This window comes from Arachis hypogaea, chromosome 19 (genome assembly GCF_003086295.3).
Source record: "Arachis hypogaea cultivar Tifrunner chromosome 19, arahy.Tifrunner.gnm2.J5K5, whole genome shotgun sequence".
Taxonomy (NCBI): Eukaryota; Viridiplantae; Streptophyta; class Magnoliopsida; order Fabales; family Fabaceae; genus Arachis; species Arachis hypogaea.
The window spans coordinates 59,708,809-59,722,712 of record NC_092054.1 but is presented as its reverse complement, the minus strand read 5'-3'; the positions used below and the strand labels follow the sequence as shown (position 1 = coordinate 59,722,712).

General features: G+C 34.3%; 1 protein-coding gene across 4 annotated transcripts; it reads right to left on the bottom strand.

Annotated features, from left to right (window-relative positions):
* Window positions 1-6,048: 6,048 nt before the first annotated feature.
* Window positions 6,049-10,737, bottom strand: LOC112779958 (uncharacterized). Of its 4 annotated transcripts, none has more exons than XM_072227914.1 (9): window positions 10,259-10,724; window positions 9,494-9,644; window positions 8,875-9,162; window positions 8,711-8,777; window positions 8,417-8,607; window positions 7,906-8,321; window positions 7,354-7,454; window positions 6,811-6,885; window positions 6,049-6,419 (listed from the first exon to the last, which is right to left on the bottom strand). In XM_072227914.1, exons 3-5 carry the CDS (start codon window positions 9,040-9,042, stop codon window positions 8,444-8,446), a joined length of 399 nt encoding a protein of 132 aa, XP_072084015.1. In that variant the 5' UTR covers window positions 9,043-9,162; window positions 9,494-9,644; window positions 10,259-10,724; the 3' UTR covers window positions 6,049-6,419; window positions 6,811-6,885; window positions 7,354-7,454; window positions 7,906-8,321; window positions 8,417-8,443. The 4 variants fall into 4 exon arrangements, with proteins under 4 accessions (XP_072084015.1, XP_072084014.1, XP_072084017.1 ...); XM_072227913.1 differs by having other exon boundaries at window positions 9,494-9,648; window positions 10,259-10,722; XM_072227916.1 differs by lacking the exon at window positions 6,811-6,885 and having other exon boundaries at window positions 10,259-10,737.
* Window positions 10,738-13,904: the final 3,167 nt, after the last annotated feature.

The following is a 13,904-nucleotide window of genomic DNA, read 5'->3' as shown; positions in this document are numbered from 1 at the left end:
AAGTCGGGATCTTAATGGTTCAAGAGTTCTATGCCAATGCATGGATCACTAAGAACTATGACCAAAGTGTGAACCCAAACCCAAAGAATTGGCTCACAATGGTTCGGGGGAATTACTTGGATTTTAGTCCAGAAAATGTGAGGTTGGCATTTAACTTGCCAATGATGCAAGGAGATCCTCACCCTTTCACTAGAAGGGTCAACTTTGATCAAATGTTGGACCAAGTCCTTAGAGACATTTGTGTGGAAGGCGCTCAATGGAAGAGAGACACAAGAGGCAAGCCGGTTCAACTAAGAAGGCTTGACCTCAAACCCGTGGCTAGGGGATGGTTGGAGTTCATCCAACGCTCAATCATTCCTACTAGCAACCAGTCTGAAGTTACTATAGACCGGACTATCATGATCTATAATATCATGAGTGGAGAGGAAGTAGAAGTTCATGAGATCATATCTTTAGAACTCTACAAGGTGGCAGATAAGCCCTCTACTTTGGCAAGGTTAGCCTTCTCTCATCTCATTTGTCACCTATACAATTCAGCTGGAGTTGTTATAGAGGAAGACACCCTTATTGAAGAGGACAAGTCCATCACTAAGAAAAGGATGAAGCAAACAAGAGAGCCCACTCATGGACCTCAACAAGAGCATGAGGAAGTTCCTCATCTAGAAATCCCTGAGATACCTCAAGGGATGCACTTTCCTCCACAAAACTATTGGGAGCAAGTCAACACCTCCCTAGGAGAATTGAGTTCCAACATGGGACAACTAAGGGTGGAGCACCAAGAGCATTCCATCCTCCTCCATGAAATTAGAGAAGACCAAAGAGCCATGAGGGAGGAGCAATAAAGGCAAGGAAGAGACATAGAGGAGCTAAAGCACTCCATAAGATCTTCAAGAGGAAGAACTAGCCGCTATCACTAAGGTGGACCCGTTCTTTAATTTTCTTGTTCCTTATTTTTCTATTTTTCATTTCCTATGCCTTATGTTTTATTTATGTTTGTGTCTTTATTACATGATCATTAGTGTTTAAGTGTCTATGCCTTAAAGCTATGAATGTCCTATGAATCCTTCACCTTTCTTAAATGAAAAATATTTTTAATTGCAAAAGAACAAGAAGTACATGATTTCGAATTCTATCTTGAAATTAGTTTAATTATTTTGATGTGGTGGCAATACCTTTTGTTTTCTGAATGAATGCTTGAACAGTGCATATTTTTTTTTGAATTTGTTGTTTATGAATGTTAAAATTGTTGGCTCTTGAAAGAATAAAGAAAAAGGAGAAATGTTATTTGATAATCTGAAAAATCATAGAATTGATTCTTGAAGTAAGAAAAAGCAGTGAACACAAAGCTTGCAGAAAAAAATGGCGAAAAAAAAAAGAAAAAAAAAGAAGAAAAAGCAAGCAGAAAAAGCCAATAGCCCTTTAAACCAAAAGGCAAGGGTAATAAAAAAGGATCCAAGGCTTTGAGCATTAATGGATAGGAGGGCCCATAGGAATAAAATCCTGGCCTAAGCGGCTAAACCAAGCTGTCCCTAAACATGTGCTTGTGGCGTGAAGGTGTCAAGTGAAAAACTTGAGACTAAGCGGTTAAAGTCGTGGTTCAAAGCAAAAAGAGTGTGCTTAAGAGCTCTGGACACCTCTAACTGGGGACTCTAGCAAAGCTAAGTCACAATCTAAAAAGGTTCACCCCGTTATGTGTCTGTGGCATTTATATATCCGGTGGTAATACTGGAAAACAAAATGCTTAGGGTCACGGCCAAGACTCATAAAGTAGATGTGTTCAAGAATCAACATACTGAAATAGGAGAATCAATAACACTATTTGAATTCTAAGTTCCTATAGATGCCAATCATTCTGAACTTCAAAGGATAAAGTGAGATGCCAAAACTGTTCAGAAGCAAAAAGGCTACAAGTCCCGCTCATCTAATTAGAACTAAGTTCATTGATAAGTTTGGAATTCATTGTATATTCTCTTCTTTTTATCCTATTTTGTTTTCAATTGCTTGGGGACAAGCAACAATTTAAGTTTGGTGTTGTGATGAGCGGATAATTTATACCCTTTTTGGCATTGTTTTTACATAGTTTTTAGCATGTTTTAGTTAATTTTTATTATATTTTTGTTAGTTTTTATTTTAAAATCACATTTCTGGACTTTACTATGAGTTTGTGTGTTTTTCCGTGATTTCAAGTATTTTCTGGCTGAAATTGAGGGATCTAAGCAAAAATCTGATTCAGAGGCTGAAAAAGGATTGCAGATGCTATTGGATTCTGACCCTCCTGCACTCGAAATGAATTTTCTGGAGCTAAAAAAGCTCAATTGGCAAACTCTCAATTGCGTTGGAAAGTAGACATCCTAGGATTTCTAGCAATATATAATAGTCCATACTTTGCCCGAGATTTGATGGCCCAAAATGGCGTTCAAAGTCAGCCTAAAACATCTTCGTGTAAAATGCCCAAACTGGCACCAGAATTGGAGATAAACACTCAAACTGGCACCAAAGCTGGCGTTTAACTCCAGGAACAGCCTAAGCACGAAAAAGCTTCAATGCTCAGCCCAAGAAAACACCAAGTAGGCCCCGGAAGTGGATTTCTGCACCATCTGCACTTAGTTACTCATTTTTTGTAAACCCTAGTTACTAGTTTAGTATAAAAACTACTTTTAGAGATTTATTTTAGAAGTTTTTAATCTCTGAACGTTTAGTCCTTAGACCATGGGGGCTGGCCTCACGGCCATGCCTAGACCTTTCACTTATGTATTTTCTACGGTGGAGTTTCTACACCCATAGATATACTATTTTCTAATGCAATTACTACTATTTTCTATTCAATTCACGCCTACTTCTCCAAGATATACTCTCGTACTTAATTTAGTTAAGTCAGAATGAAGGGGTGACCCGTGACAATCACCCAATCTTCGTTACTCGCTTAGCCAAGGTCGCGTGCCTGACAACCACAAAGCGATCTACATGATGTTCAATGTAGTCATTGGATGACAGCTGGAGTATACTCTCTTGGGTTTCTAATCTAAGATTAGAACCTTCGTGGTATAGGCTAGAATTATTGGCAGCCATTCCTGAGATCCAAAATGTCTAAACCTTGTCTGTGGTATTCCGAGTAGGATCTGGGAAGGAATGACTGTGATGAGCTTCAAACCTGCGAATGTGGGGCACAAGTGACAGTGTGCAAAAGGACCATGGTCCTATTCCGACGCTAGCGGGAACCGACAGATGATTAGCCCTACGGTGACAGCGCAGATGGATTTGTTTTCATCCAAGAGGATCATACAGCTTGCCATGGAAGGAGGTAATGCATGGTTGGAAGAAGGCAATAGGAAAGCAGAGGTTCTAAAGCAACAAAGCATCTCCAGACGCTTATCTGAAATTCCTACCTATGAATTACATAAGTATTTCTATCCTATTTTATATTTTATTTATCTTTTAATTATCAAAACCTTATAACCATTTGAATCCACCTGACTGAGATTTACAAGGATGACCATAGCTTGCTTCAAGCTGACAATCTCTGTGGGATCGACCCTTACTCACGTAAGGTTTATTACTTGGACGACCCAGTGTACTTGCTAGTTAGTTGTGCGAAATTGTAAAAAAGAGTTGAGATTACGATCGTGCGTACCAAGTTGTTGGTGCAGTTGAGATCACAATTTCCTGCACCACGTCACCATGGCCGAACCAAATTATGAATTTTCGTGTGATCTGGTGCCAAACGCTGGTGAGGTGGCATTTGGCGCCACGTTGGTTGAAACAAATGGATGCTTTATTGTGATCGTGGCCCTAAACTTGGATGGGTGAAGTTTGGTACCACCTTATGTATGTACTTGGCTCCTTTTCTTCTTTTGAACTCCGCCAAATTCGCCCGAGTGCTACCTGAAATCAATCAACTTGCAAAACAACTCAAAGTAGCATTCATGGTGGCTTAAAACACCTAATTCTTGATTAAATTCAACAAATTCAAATCCAAACTCACTAAGAAAAGATAAGAAAGATGCTCACGTATCACCTACTACCAACACTAGTACTAGACCCACTTCCCATTTCTCCATTTAACACATGTTTCTTCCTTCTCCTTTCAGTGTATCTCCTTGAGACCCTACTTTTTTCGGTGGTGATTTGTGAGCTAGACTTTCCTTTTTTTTTTCTTTTTTTTTCTTTGTACTTTTGGAGAGTTTTGACTACTCTCACTTTCAAAACCAGGAGGAGGAGGAGGCTTGTAGGCTTCATCTTCGACACTCTCGTATGAATTAGATGATGATAATGATGATGATGATGATGATGATGATGATGATGATGATGATAATGATTTTGAAGAATCTGTCACCATTACAACAAGCTCATCTTCGCAAACTACTTCTTCAAATACAGGATTATCAACTGGATGCTCAAAATAAAGGAAGAATTCATTTAGATTGTGCTTCAATGTGAAATCACACATTTCATTGATTTTCTTATCACCACGAAGCACATGTAACTGATCCTCAAATTCCACAGCAGTAGGGTCGTACCAATAAATTTCCTTATGCACTAAATACCCTAATCCCTTGAAGAGTTTTTCCAAGCTTTCTTATTAATAAAATCCACATTCATTGGAGGAAATTTCTCCACCTTTCCCCCCAAGTAACGCAATTTGCCCTTTGCATTTCCTCTAAACTTTCTGCCATAGTTAAACACAGGAACCACAAACACAGACATCTACAATATTTTAAAACTAAACCATTAAAGTTTTTTCCTAACACACATCACACATCAACGACAGCTAGAAAAACCAGAACTAAAAACACTACATTGTATCAATAACTTGAATATAAACTTCTTTTTTGACAACACGAAACTAATGAACCCTAATAAAAAAAATAGTGTTTTATCATATCACATTAGATGGACTAACTCGGATTTTCTATAAAGAACTAAAAAATAAAGTCGCAATTCATGCAAGCGATTCATTCGTCAGAGACATGCATGCAAAAGAAGTACATTATCAACTCACAACAGAGAAAGCTAAACAGGGGAACTAACCTTTCACGTGTGCCACGAAGTCGCCGTCAAAACCTTCTAAACGTCTGTCAACCACTCGTAACCAGGTCAAGAGTTGCAATGTGTTCCCTGACTTTTGGAGGAAAACAATGGTGGAAGAAGAACTATTAAGGCTTTTCTGTGAATGAGTGAGGAGATCAAGAAGAGTAATGTAAATACGCCTAGGCTATTTATGAACGACAACGTTTGGGACCTAGGGAGGGGGCTTTTAGTCCCATTCACAACTTCGTTCTGCCACCTGGCACTGTGACATGACACGTCAGACAACAGCGGACACGTCACACGGGCAACCCATTGGCATCCAGTGACAAGGGTCGATATGTACATTTCTTTGCATGGATGGGGCCCTGGATAAGATATCAGAAAGATCAAGGTGCGCGTCATCCCTCGGATAAAAGGCCAGGGACCGAAAAGGGTATTTACCCTTTTATTTGGGATTTAGGGTTTAATAGGTGACAGAGTCAAATATAAATAGTAACTTCAAAGTTTCGGTCCCAACATATCAAAATCGCCTCCGTAGCTCACAACTAGAAAATGGATTAATACAGACAGATTTACAGACAGATTTATTCTTTATTACAGACGGATTTTTGGTTACCGACAAAATTACCGACGGATTTTGTCCCTTTGTAAAAGCCTTGTAGGAAATTATTTACTGACGGATTTTTACCAGTTACCGACGGATTTTTTCTCTGTAAATTCTCCATCCATTTCCCTGAAACGTCAAACTTTTCGATGAATTTTCCGTCGGTAATTACAGACGGATTTTCTGATGGATTTTCCGTCGGTAATTACAGACAGATTTTTTGACAGATTTTCCGTCTGTAATTATAGATGGATTTTCCGACAAATTTTCCGTCTGTAATTGGAATCTTGGAAAATCATCCCAAACTCTGAGTACAGATAAAAAATCCGTCTGTAAATCCATCACTAAAGTAAAATAAAATTTTTTTAGATTTTTCATTGCAAAATAAAATTGTTTTCATACAAAATAAATATAAATTTAATAAATACAAATTTTTATTGATGGTACAAATAGAAAAATACACCAGTGAGTATAAAGCATTTTCTTTATAATAAGAAGCAATTATTTCCATGCAATAATACAAACTGAATACATTAGATGACAAGTAACTACTAGTTGACTCATTAGAATTCAATATCCTAATTTATGGATAGCTTCATTCTTTCTTGAGCTTCTTAGTGATGGTGGCAATATACTTGCCTTGGTGGAATGCTTGCTCCAAGTCAAGTTTAGTTGGTTGTCTTGATCCATCACCACTAGCATAAGTTCGGGCATCGTACGGACTGCCACCCTTCACTTCATTCATCTCAAACATGCCGCCGCTGAATGTATATCTGATTGAGGCAGTCTGCTTCCAATTCAATAGAGAATTAATTAAGACCAATGAGGCAACAAAATATTTCATATGAGTAGAAATATAACTAGGAACATGTAAATTATAAAATGCAAAACATAAAATCTCAGCTCTTAACTAGGAACATGTAAATTATAAAATGCAAAACATAAAATCACGCTTGGATATCTGGTTGGACGTTGCTTGGGCAAGCTACAGAAATAACATATCAAGTTTTAAATATAGGTTATGGACCTATAGGTTCAACTAATCAATATAGAAAGGTTACTATTTTATTTACAAGTAAGAGATTAACAACATTTTCAAGCTTGAATGTGTAGACCGGAAAGCAGAAAAGATTTAGAAATAGCAAGAGAAACTCAGATAGGATAACTAAAAACATCACCAGAAGGCGTGTGTTAAACTTCAAGGCTCCACCCACTTTGTCCTCAGTTATTAATTACTATAATTTGAATAGCACCTAGCAACATATAAACAATTGGGAAATCATGAATAATAACTGGTGATTTCAATTGCATTTCTAGTGAATTTGCTAGTAACAAAATACATAATACCAAGTGGTATATGGTGGATTCCAATTATCATGTTGGTAAGTCTAGTAAAATAATTTCACATCCATTATAAGTTACCTTAACACCAGAAACATGATGAAATCCCGAGTTAATTATAGGATCCCTTTAGTGAGTTAATTAGAGAAGTTACTCACCATAAATAAAGGATATAGCAATTAGTTCATGTCTTTGATCATTTGCTACAGTTTAACTTCTCTATCATTGTAACTCAAAAGTTCATCAATATACACTATCTTGGGATTCCAGTTCAAACACATTGATCCCTACATATCTAGATAATGTCTAAACCTATAGTTACAAGTACTATTTCTCATTAATTTTTGTAAAACACAAAAACAATTATGTAACATTATTACCTTATATAGGTGATTCTTGCTCTATGACCACTGAACAAAAGGTTAGCATCTTCTGATCCCGCATCATCCCTATCCAAATCTATCATTTCCACGGTTGAACCCTGGCAAACAATAATAAGTAAAGTGAATGTCGAGATTAATAACAGTCAATGAATGTTTAACAAATCAAACTTTCTCATAACTTCAAAAAATATTTCCAAAAAACAGCTACAACAATATTAACTTAAAACAAAAAAATGAGGTACAAGCAGTAAAAGGCAGCTCTTTGGGGTTAAAATAAATAAATAATTTAAAAAAATCCCATACTATCAATCGTCAAAAGAAAAACTTGGGCATCAGCTAAACTATAAAAAGAAAATTAGAAGCAGATCATGAAACTCAAGGACACCGATGAAATCAAGATCGTAAAAATGATCACAAATACAACTTCTGCCTGGTAACCTACTGAGGTCTTGAGGAAATCCAACACTCGAGTAAATTCACAATCACAGGAATTACTAACAAGTTTGATTACAAGAAAATAGCTTAACTTCTTTAGCAAAGATGTAATACCTTTTGGAGCACACAACTAGTTTATTACATTGTACACAAACTATTCAGTCGGACTATCGGTGCTGTAAAATCTGGAAAAAGGGATAGTAACAACTGCTAAGCAAGAAACTTCAAGGTCCTCCACAGCTTTGGATGGGAAAGTTCTAGCCGCAGGCTCTTGGACTCGATTGTATGACGCGGAGCAGTTCGTCGAGGCTGAAAAGAAATAGTCCTCTGAAGACTGTAAAGAAGTGCCTATCCCCACCATGGAACAAGAAGAACACTAGAAAGATTGTGTAGAGATTATGTGTATAGTAGAAGATTTCAAACTTCATCCTTCTGATTTGTGGAAGTGAAGTGACATAGATAACTAGCCCAGTGACAAGTGTAATCACTCCTGCGAGGTATATTCATCCTGTGTTTTTCCACTTCCAAATCTGTTTGAAGATCATGAAAAGAAAATTAAAAGGACAGTACTAATCACTACTACAATTAAAAGAAAATTGAAAAATTTGAAGAGTTTGGGCTTCACTTCTTTCTGTATATAGTGGCTAACACCCTAGACAAAGTAAGTGCTTGCGCTGTGTATTGCAGTGAAAAATATCATTGCAGTTCCAAGCAAGGTGTGATATCTGACTGAAGCTTCAAATTGGATGCCGAGTATCCGAAACAGAGCCAATCCCCTTAAGATAGGAAGAAGAAGCAAAGCAAGGCAGGCTTCGGCTAGCAACCCGAACCGGGTTGGTTAAAATGAGAAAAATCTCTTAAAATGCAGAACTAAAGAAAACAAAAGCTCAAATAGAAATACAAGTGTTCAACTACATACCACTGCCAGTAGCCTTCATGATTGCATTGCTAATAAATGGTACATTCGAATACATTGCAGCTATCACCTGTACCATAAGCCAATTAGGATAATTGTTTCACATTACAGAAGTACAGAATACATTAGTAAAAGTGAGCCTCAAGGGACAAGGAGAAGAGGGAAACCGTTTGGTTGGAGGTGACCATGACGGCGACGGAAGCGGCGGAGAATAGAATGGATAAGAGCCTGAGAAAGTTTGGGGCAGTCATGAGAATCCTGTGTTTTCCGGTAACTGAGGAGGGTGGTTGTTGGGGTTGGATGGCCTTGGAGTAATGACTTTTTGGGTCAGCCATGGGTTCTTTAGCGGTAGAAAAGTGGATAGGAAGCTGAATGTGTATCTATTCACACACTCAGTTTTATGTATGCTTTGGCTTCTTCTTCCACAAATTATTCATAACTTGTATGCAAGACGACTATATAAATGAAATAATAACCAGCTTAATTCATTACAATTTATTTATACATAAAACGAAAAATCATATGTTGGCTACATGAATAACATATGTTGCATTATATATCACCTCATCAGTACTAAAAAGAGTTTCACATTATATATAATAGCATATAAAATAGTTCAATGTTCAAATGCATATATACGTTAATAACTAATGATAATGATTATAACAAATTTTAGTACAAATATTATTGAGAAGAAGTAGAAGAAGGTGTAACAGTAGAAGAAAATAAAATGTTTTAATTTAGGAATATAATTATTACAAGTTTTGAGAGTAGAGAGTAGTGTACCTGCTCCTTTAGCGGCAGCAGTTTAAATAAGGGAGAGTCCTACCATAAGAGTGTAGGCACCCCTTCCAGCTAAGGATGCTTCAGCTTCATGTGCCTCCAACAAGTTAAGATCACTTGCATTCACGTAATGATGCTCAACCGCTTTAGATCCCTTGCTTGACAGAACAACAAGAATGCATAAGAGAATCAGCATTTTAAGAGAATGTTAACAATAACCATAAGGACTTAAAGGTTGAAAGGCTCATTATTTGACTGAAAAGCGCATGCATGTTTTCTTATACCAAATTAATTTACCATTAATCTCCATGGATTTTGAGACCCTTCAAGCTCATTCCACTTTCACACACATAAAATCTATTCCTAATTTCTCCTGAATAATGACGACAGAAAGCCAGAAATAGGCAAAACAGCAAACAGGTAGAATGCATGCAACAAACTCTTTCAACAGAGTCCATTTCAAAATGTACCCAATCTGATTCAATTCAATGCTCAACAAATCCACTCCTTCAAACTGAATTAAATTTTCAGTTCTAGACAACATTCATCAGGCTCATATTAACAACGTTCAACAATGTTCAGCAATCCAGATTAACAATCTAAACATTTCTCAGCTATTCAGAATCAAAACCTAATCTAATCCTATTTTAACAACCTAAAAATCCACTAATCAGAAAACAAATCTAACTAAACTAATTACTAAAATCAAACTAACTTAACAAAATTAATTGAACATAATAGAAATTAAAAGAATTTTGAAACTAAAACCTGGAAACAGAGACAATCAAAACAACGCAGAGGGAAAGAAGGATGCCCAGGTCTCTACGGTTCGAACGGGGGAAAGAGAGAGGTGGAACCGCGGCTGATGGTGGAACCGATTTTGGTCGCCACGGAGCTAAGGCTTACGAAGGTAGCTGCAGCATTGACTGGAGGAGATGATGGCTGTAGCGCTGGAAGAGATGATGGCTGTAGCCAGAATTGAGGGGGATAAAAGGAGAGAGAGAGAAGCGCGGTGGTGGTGGAGCTTGAGCTTGCTTTGTTCTGTGAATGAGAAAGAATGAGAGAGACAGGGGTTGTATTCTACTGGTTCAGTGTTTTAAAAAGAGGAGAAAGAAAAGGTAGCTGCGGCGATTAGGATGGCGCTGTGGGTGAGGAAAGGAGAAGAAGAAGTAGCCCGTTGACTGAGAAGAAGGATGAGGAATGCTAGGTTTATCTCGTTTAATTTGTGTGCCGTGAATGGAGCTCGCGCAATGGTAGATTTGACGAAAAATTTTAAATTACGTACAGATTTTTCTTCTGTAATAATTTAATATAACGCAGCATTTTTGTCCATTTAATTACAGATGGATTTTTTATCTGTAACTATTTTTCACGAAAAAAAATTAATTTTTTCGACAGAATTATCGATGGATTCTTTCTTCCGTCTGTAATTTATGCTAATTCATTTTTTTTTTCGACAAAAAATTTCTCTAAAATTCCATTTATATTTTCGTGGGATAAAATTCGTCGGAAATATCCGTCTGTAATAACTAGTTTTCTAATAGTGACTCTTTTTTCATCAGATGAGTTACAATTCAATCCTATCAAGGATACAAAAAGTTTTGGTTGATATAATTCTTTAATCACTTTTATGAGTATAAATACGCTTCCGCATTATGATGTATATTTTTTTGATAGTTTAATATAAAAGATTTGAATTATAAAATTATTTGTTCTAATAAGTAGTATTAGAGTCATCCATAATTTAATCATCAAAAATATTTAATTTTATTGTTTTTTTTATTTTTAATTACTGAATTGAAATATGTATATATTTATGTTGTTTACGTTTAAAATTGTTGCTCAACAAAGTCATATATTATGAATATTCTTCTCTGATTCTGTTTATTGTCGTTGCACATATAATATGTAACTTTAATATGTGTGTGCGTCATATGTTTGACTTTTATATATATGTGAGCGTCATATGTCATATATATAACTAGTATTGTTGCACAAACATAAAATATAATCACTTTTAATGCTGATGTTGTTTGGGTTGCAATTCTATATATATATATATATATATATATATATATATATATATATATATATATATATATATATATATATATATATATATATACTGTTATGTATGGTGTGTTTGGTTGTATGCTTCACATAGACTATGGATAATTTTAAATAATATTGAGCAGTATTTTGAGAATCGAATTGATATTTTTGGAAAAAAAAAGAGTAAAATCGATTATTGATTAGCCTTTTTGTTATTATTTAAAATATTTGACTTGAAAGAAATGTTAAGATTTTCAAAAACAAGCAATAGAGTGTAGAGAATATTATTAATAGATCAATTAATAAAAACTATTAAAAATAGAAAAATGTTGATTTTTATGGATTGTTGATGATAATAACAAAGGTAACTACAAATTATTATAACTTTATATTTTAGTATTATTTTTTATTATTATTTATTTTATTTTATTGTGTTGAGCTCCTTGCTTTAAAAAAAATATTTATTGTTATGTATAAATATTTATATATATTGATGTGCATTTATAATGAATACAATGTGTTCTTTACTACTCATTTTTTTTTTTATAAAATGATACTCATAAAATTGATGATTAGTGCATGATGTACTTCCTTCACGTGTTTTTTTTTTTCAATCTTTAGATTGTGTAATTGAATATGATATGTGTTCTTTTTTTTTTCTATTGTTTAATGCGTTATTTTTTATTAAATAAATAAAAAATAAAAATAATTTACACTTATTGTAGTCTATTTGGTTGAAATATATTAAGATTTTTGTTATGATGTTTAAAAAATATTGTTTAATTGTTAAAATGGGTTTAATAATTAATTTTAAATTTAAAAGTATAAAAATAAAAAATTTAAATATTTTAATGTTATTAAAAAAATAATTTAAGCAAAAATTAGATGCTAAACAAAAGATACTATAGAATTAGTCATATATTAATTAAGGTATATATTTTATATAGAGACTGTATCTTTCTTTTATTTGGTTTGGTAGAATTATCTTGATATAATAAATAAATAAATGAATGATTTATTCTAAAACATTAGTAGAGTATTATAAAACTATGATTGTCTCGAATTTAATTTTGTGTGCTATTCATTTTGTATAAAATTAATTATTCTTTTGGAATATAAGAATTATTGTGTGTTACTTATGTAAATATTAATCAATCTAAAGAGATATTTATATTTGGCTGAATTATATGTATACATTAATAATATTTGAATAATAAAAAATTAAAAATATTTTTTTTATTTATGCAAACAATAATTATCTAAAAAAATTTATTATTTTATCAAATAATAAACATTGTACACTTTTATTTATTTTTTATTAATTATGTGGTCAACAATCGACCTAAAAGAATGTTAATGTTTTGGCCAATTAATAGAAAATATATATAGTAATAAATAGGTTGTGAAGTTTAGGTTTTCATGTGCGCATTTAGTCAGTTTAAAAAAGGTTTAACGTGTGACAGAAATTTTTTGACAATATTTGATTACTACAATGAGAGTATCACTTACACTTAATTTTTCTATCCAAAAATTAAAAATTAATGTTGTTCTAAATATCTCAATATGGACATTTTTCAATTATTTAACTAATATTTATTGCACTTTTTTTTCTAATCCAGTTGCTATGCCTTCAACTACCAATATTTTTGCACAAGTTAGCAGTATTCTTATGCTAAATGGTACAAATTTTAAAGTTTGGGATACTGATGAGTCCATATTTGACGATAATGTTTTGTTCGAATTGAACGGATTTTATCACATAAACTCACTTACTCACCAAAATTGCATACTTTTGTGTTTTATCCCCAAATTGAACCTAAATGTGAAAACATGCGTTTTTGTGCTTAAATTGACCATTTTAATTTCATTTTTATTCCATTCGATGTCGTGATAAGTTTATTGAGTGATTTCAGGTCCTAGAGGCAAGAATGGCTAGGCAAAAGTGGAAGGAAGCATACAAGAATGGAAAACACATGAAGAAAACAAACGAAAAGTACACTGAAGTGTGCGTATGTACACACCTGTGCATACACACAAGTCCCTGCGCGTGACCTCATTAATGAAGCACGTGGCTTGCAATTTTTTGGGCTCTTTGGCCCAATTTTGGAAGTGCTGAAGCCATTTTGGAGTGCTATATGAAGGGAACTTCAACACATATCAAGGCATTAGCTTAGGGAGCTCACTTTTAGATAGAAAAACATAATTAGGAGTAGGAGTAGTGTAGAGTAGTTTTCTCTTAATCCTCTCTTAGGGTTTACTAAAATCTCGTTGTAGCATTTTATAGTTTGAATTTTGGTCTTGGATTTTGCTTATCACATTGTAAGTACTTTTTAATTTCTTCTTTAATTTCACTACTCTTGCT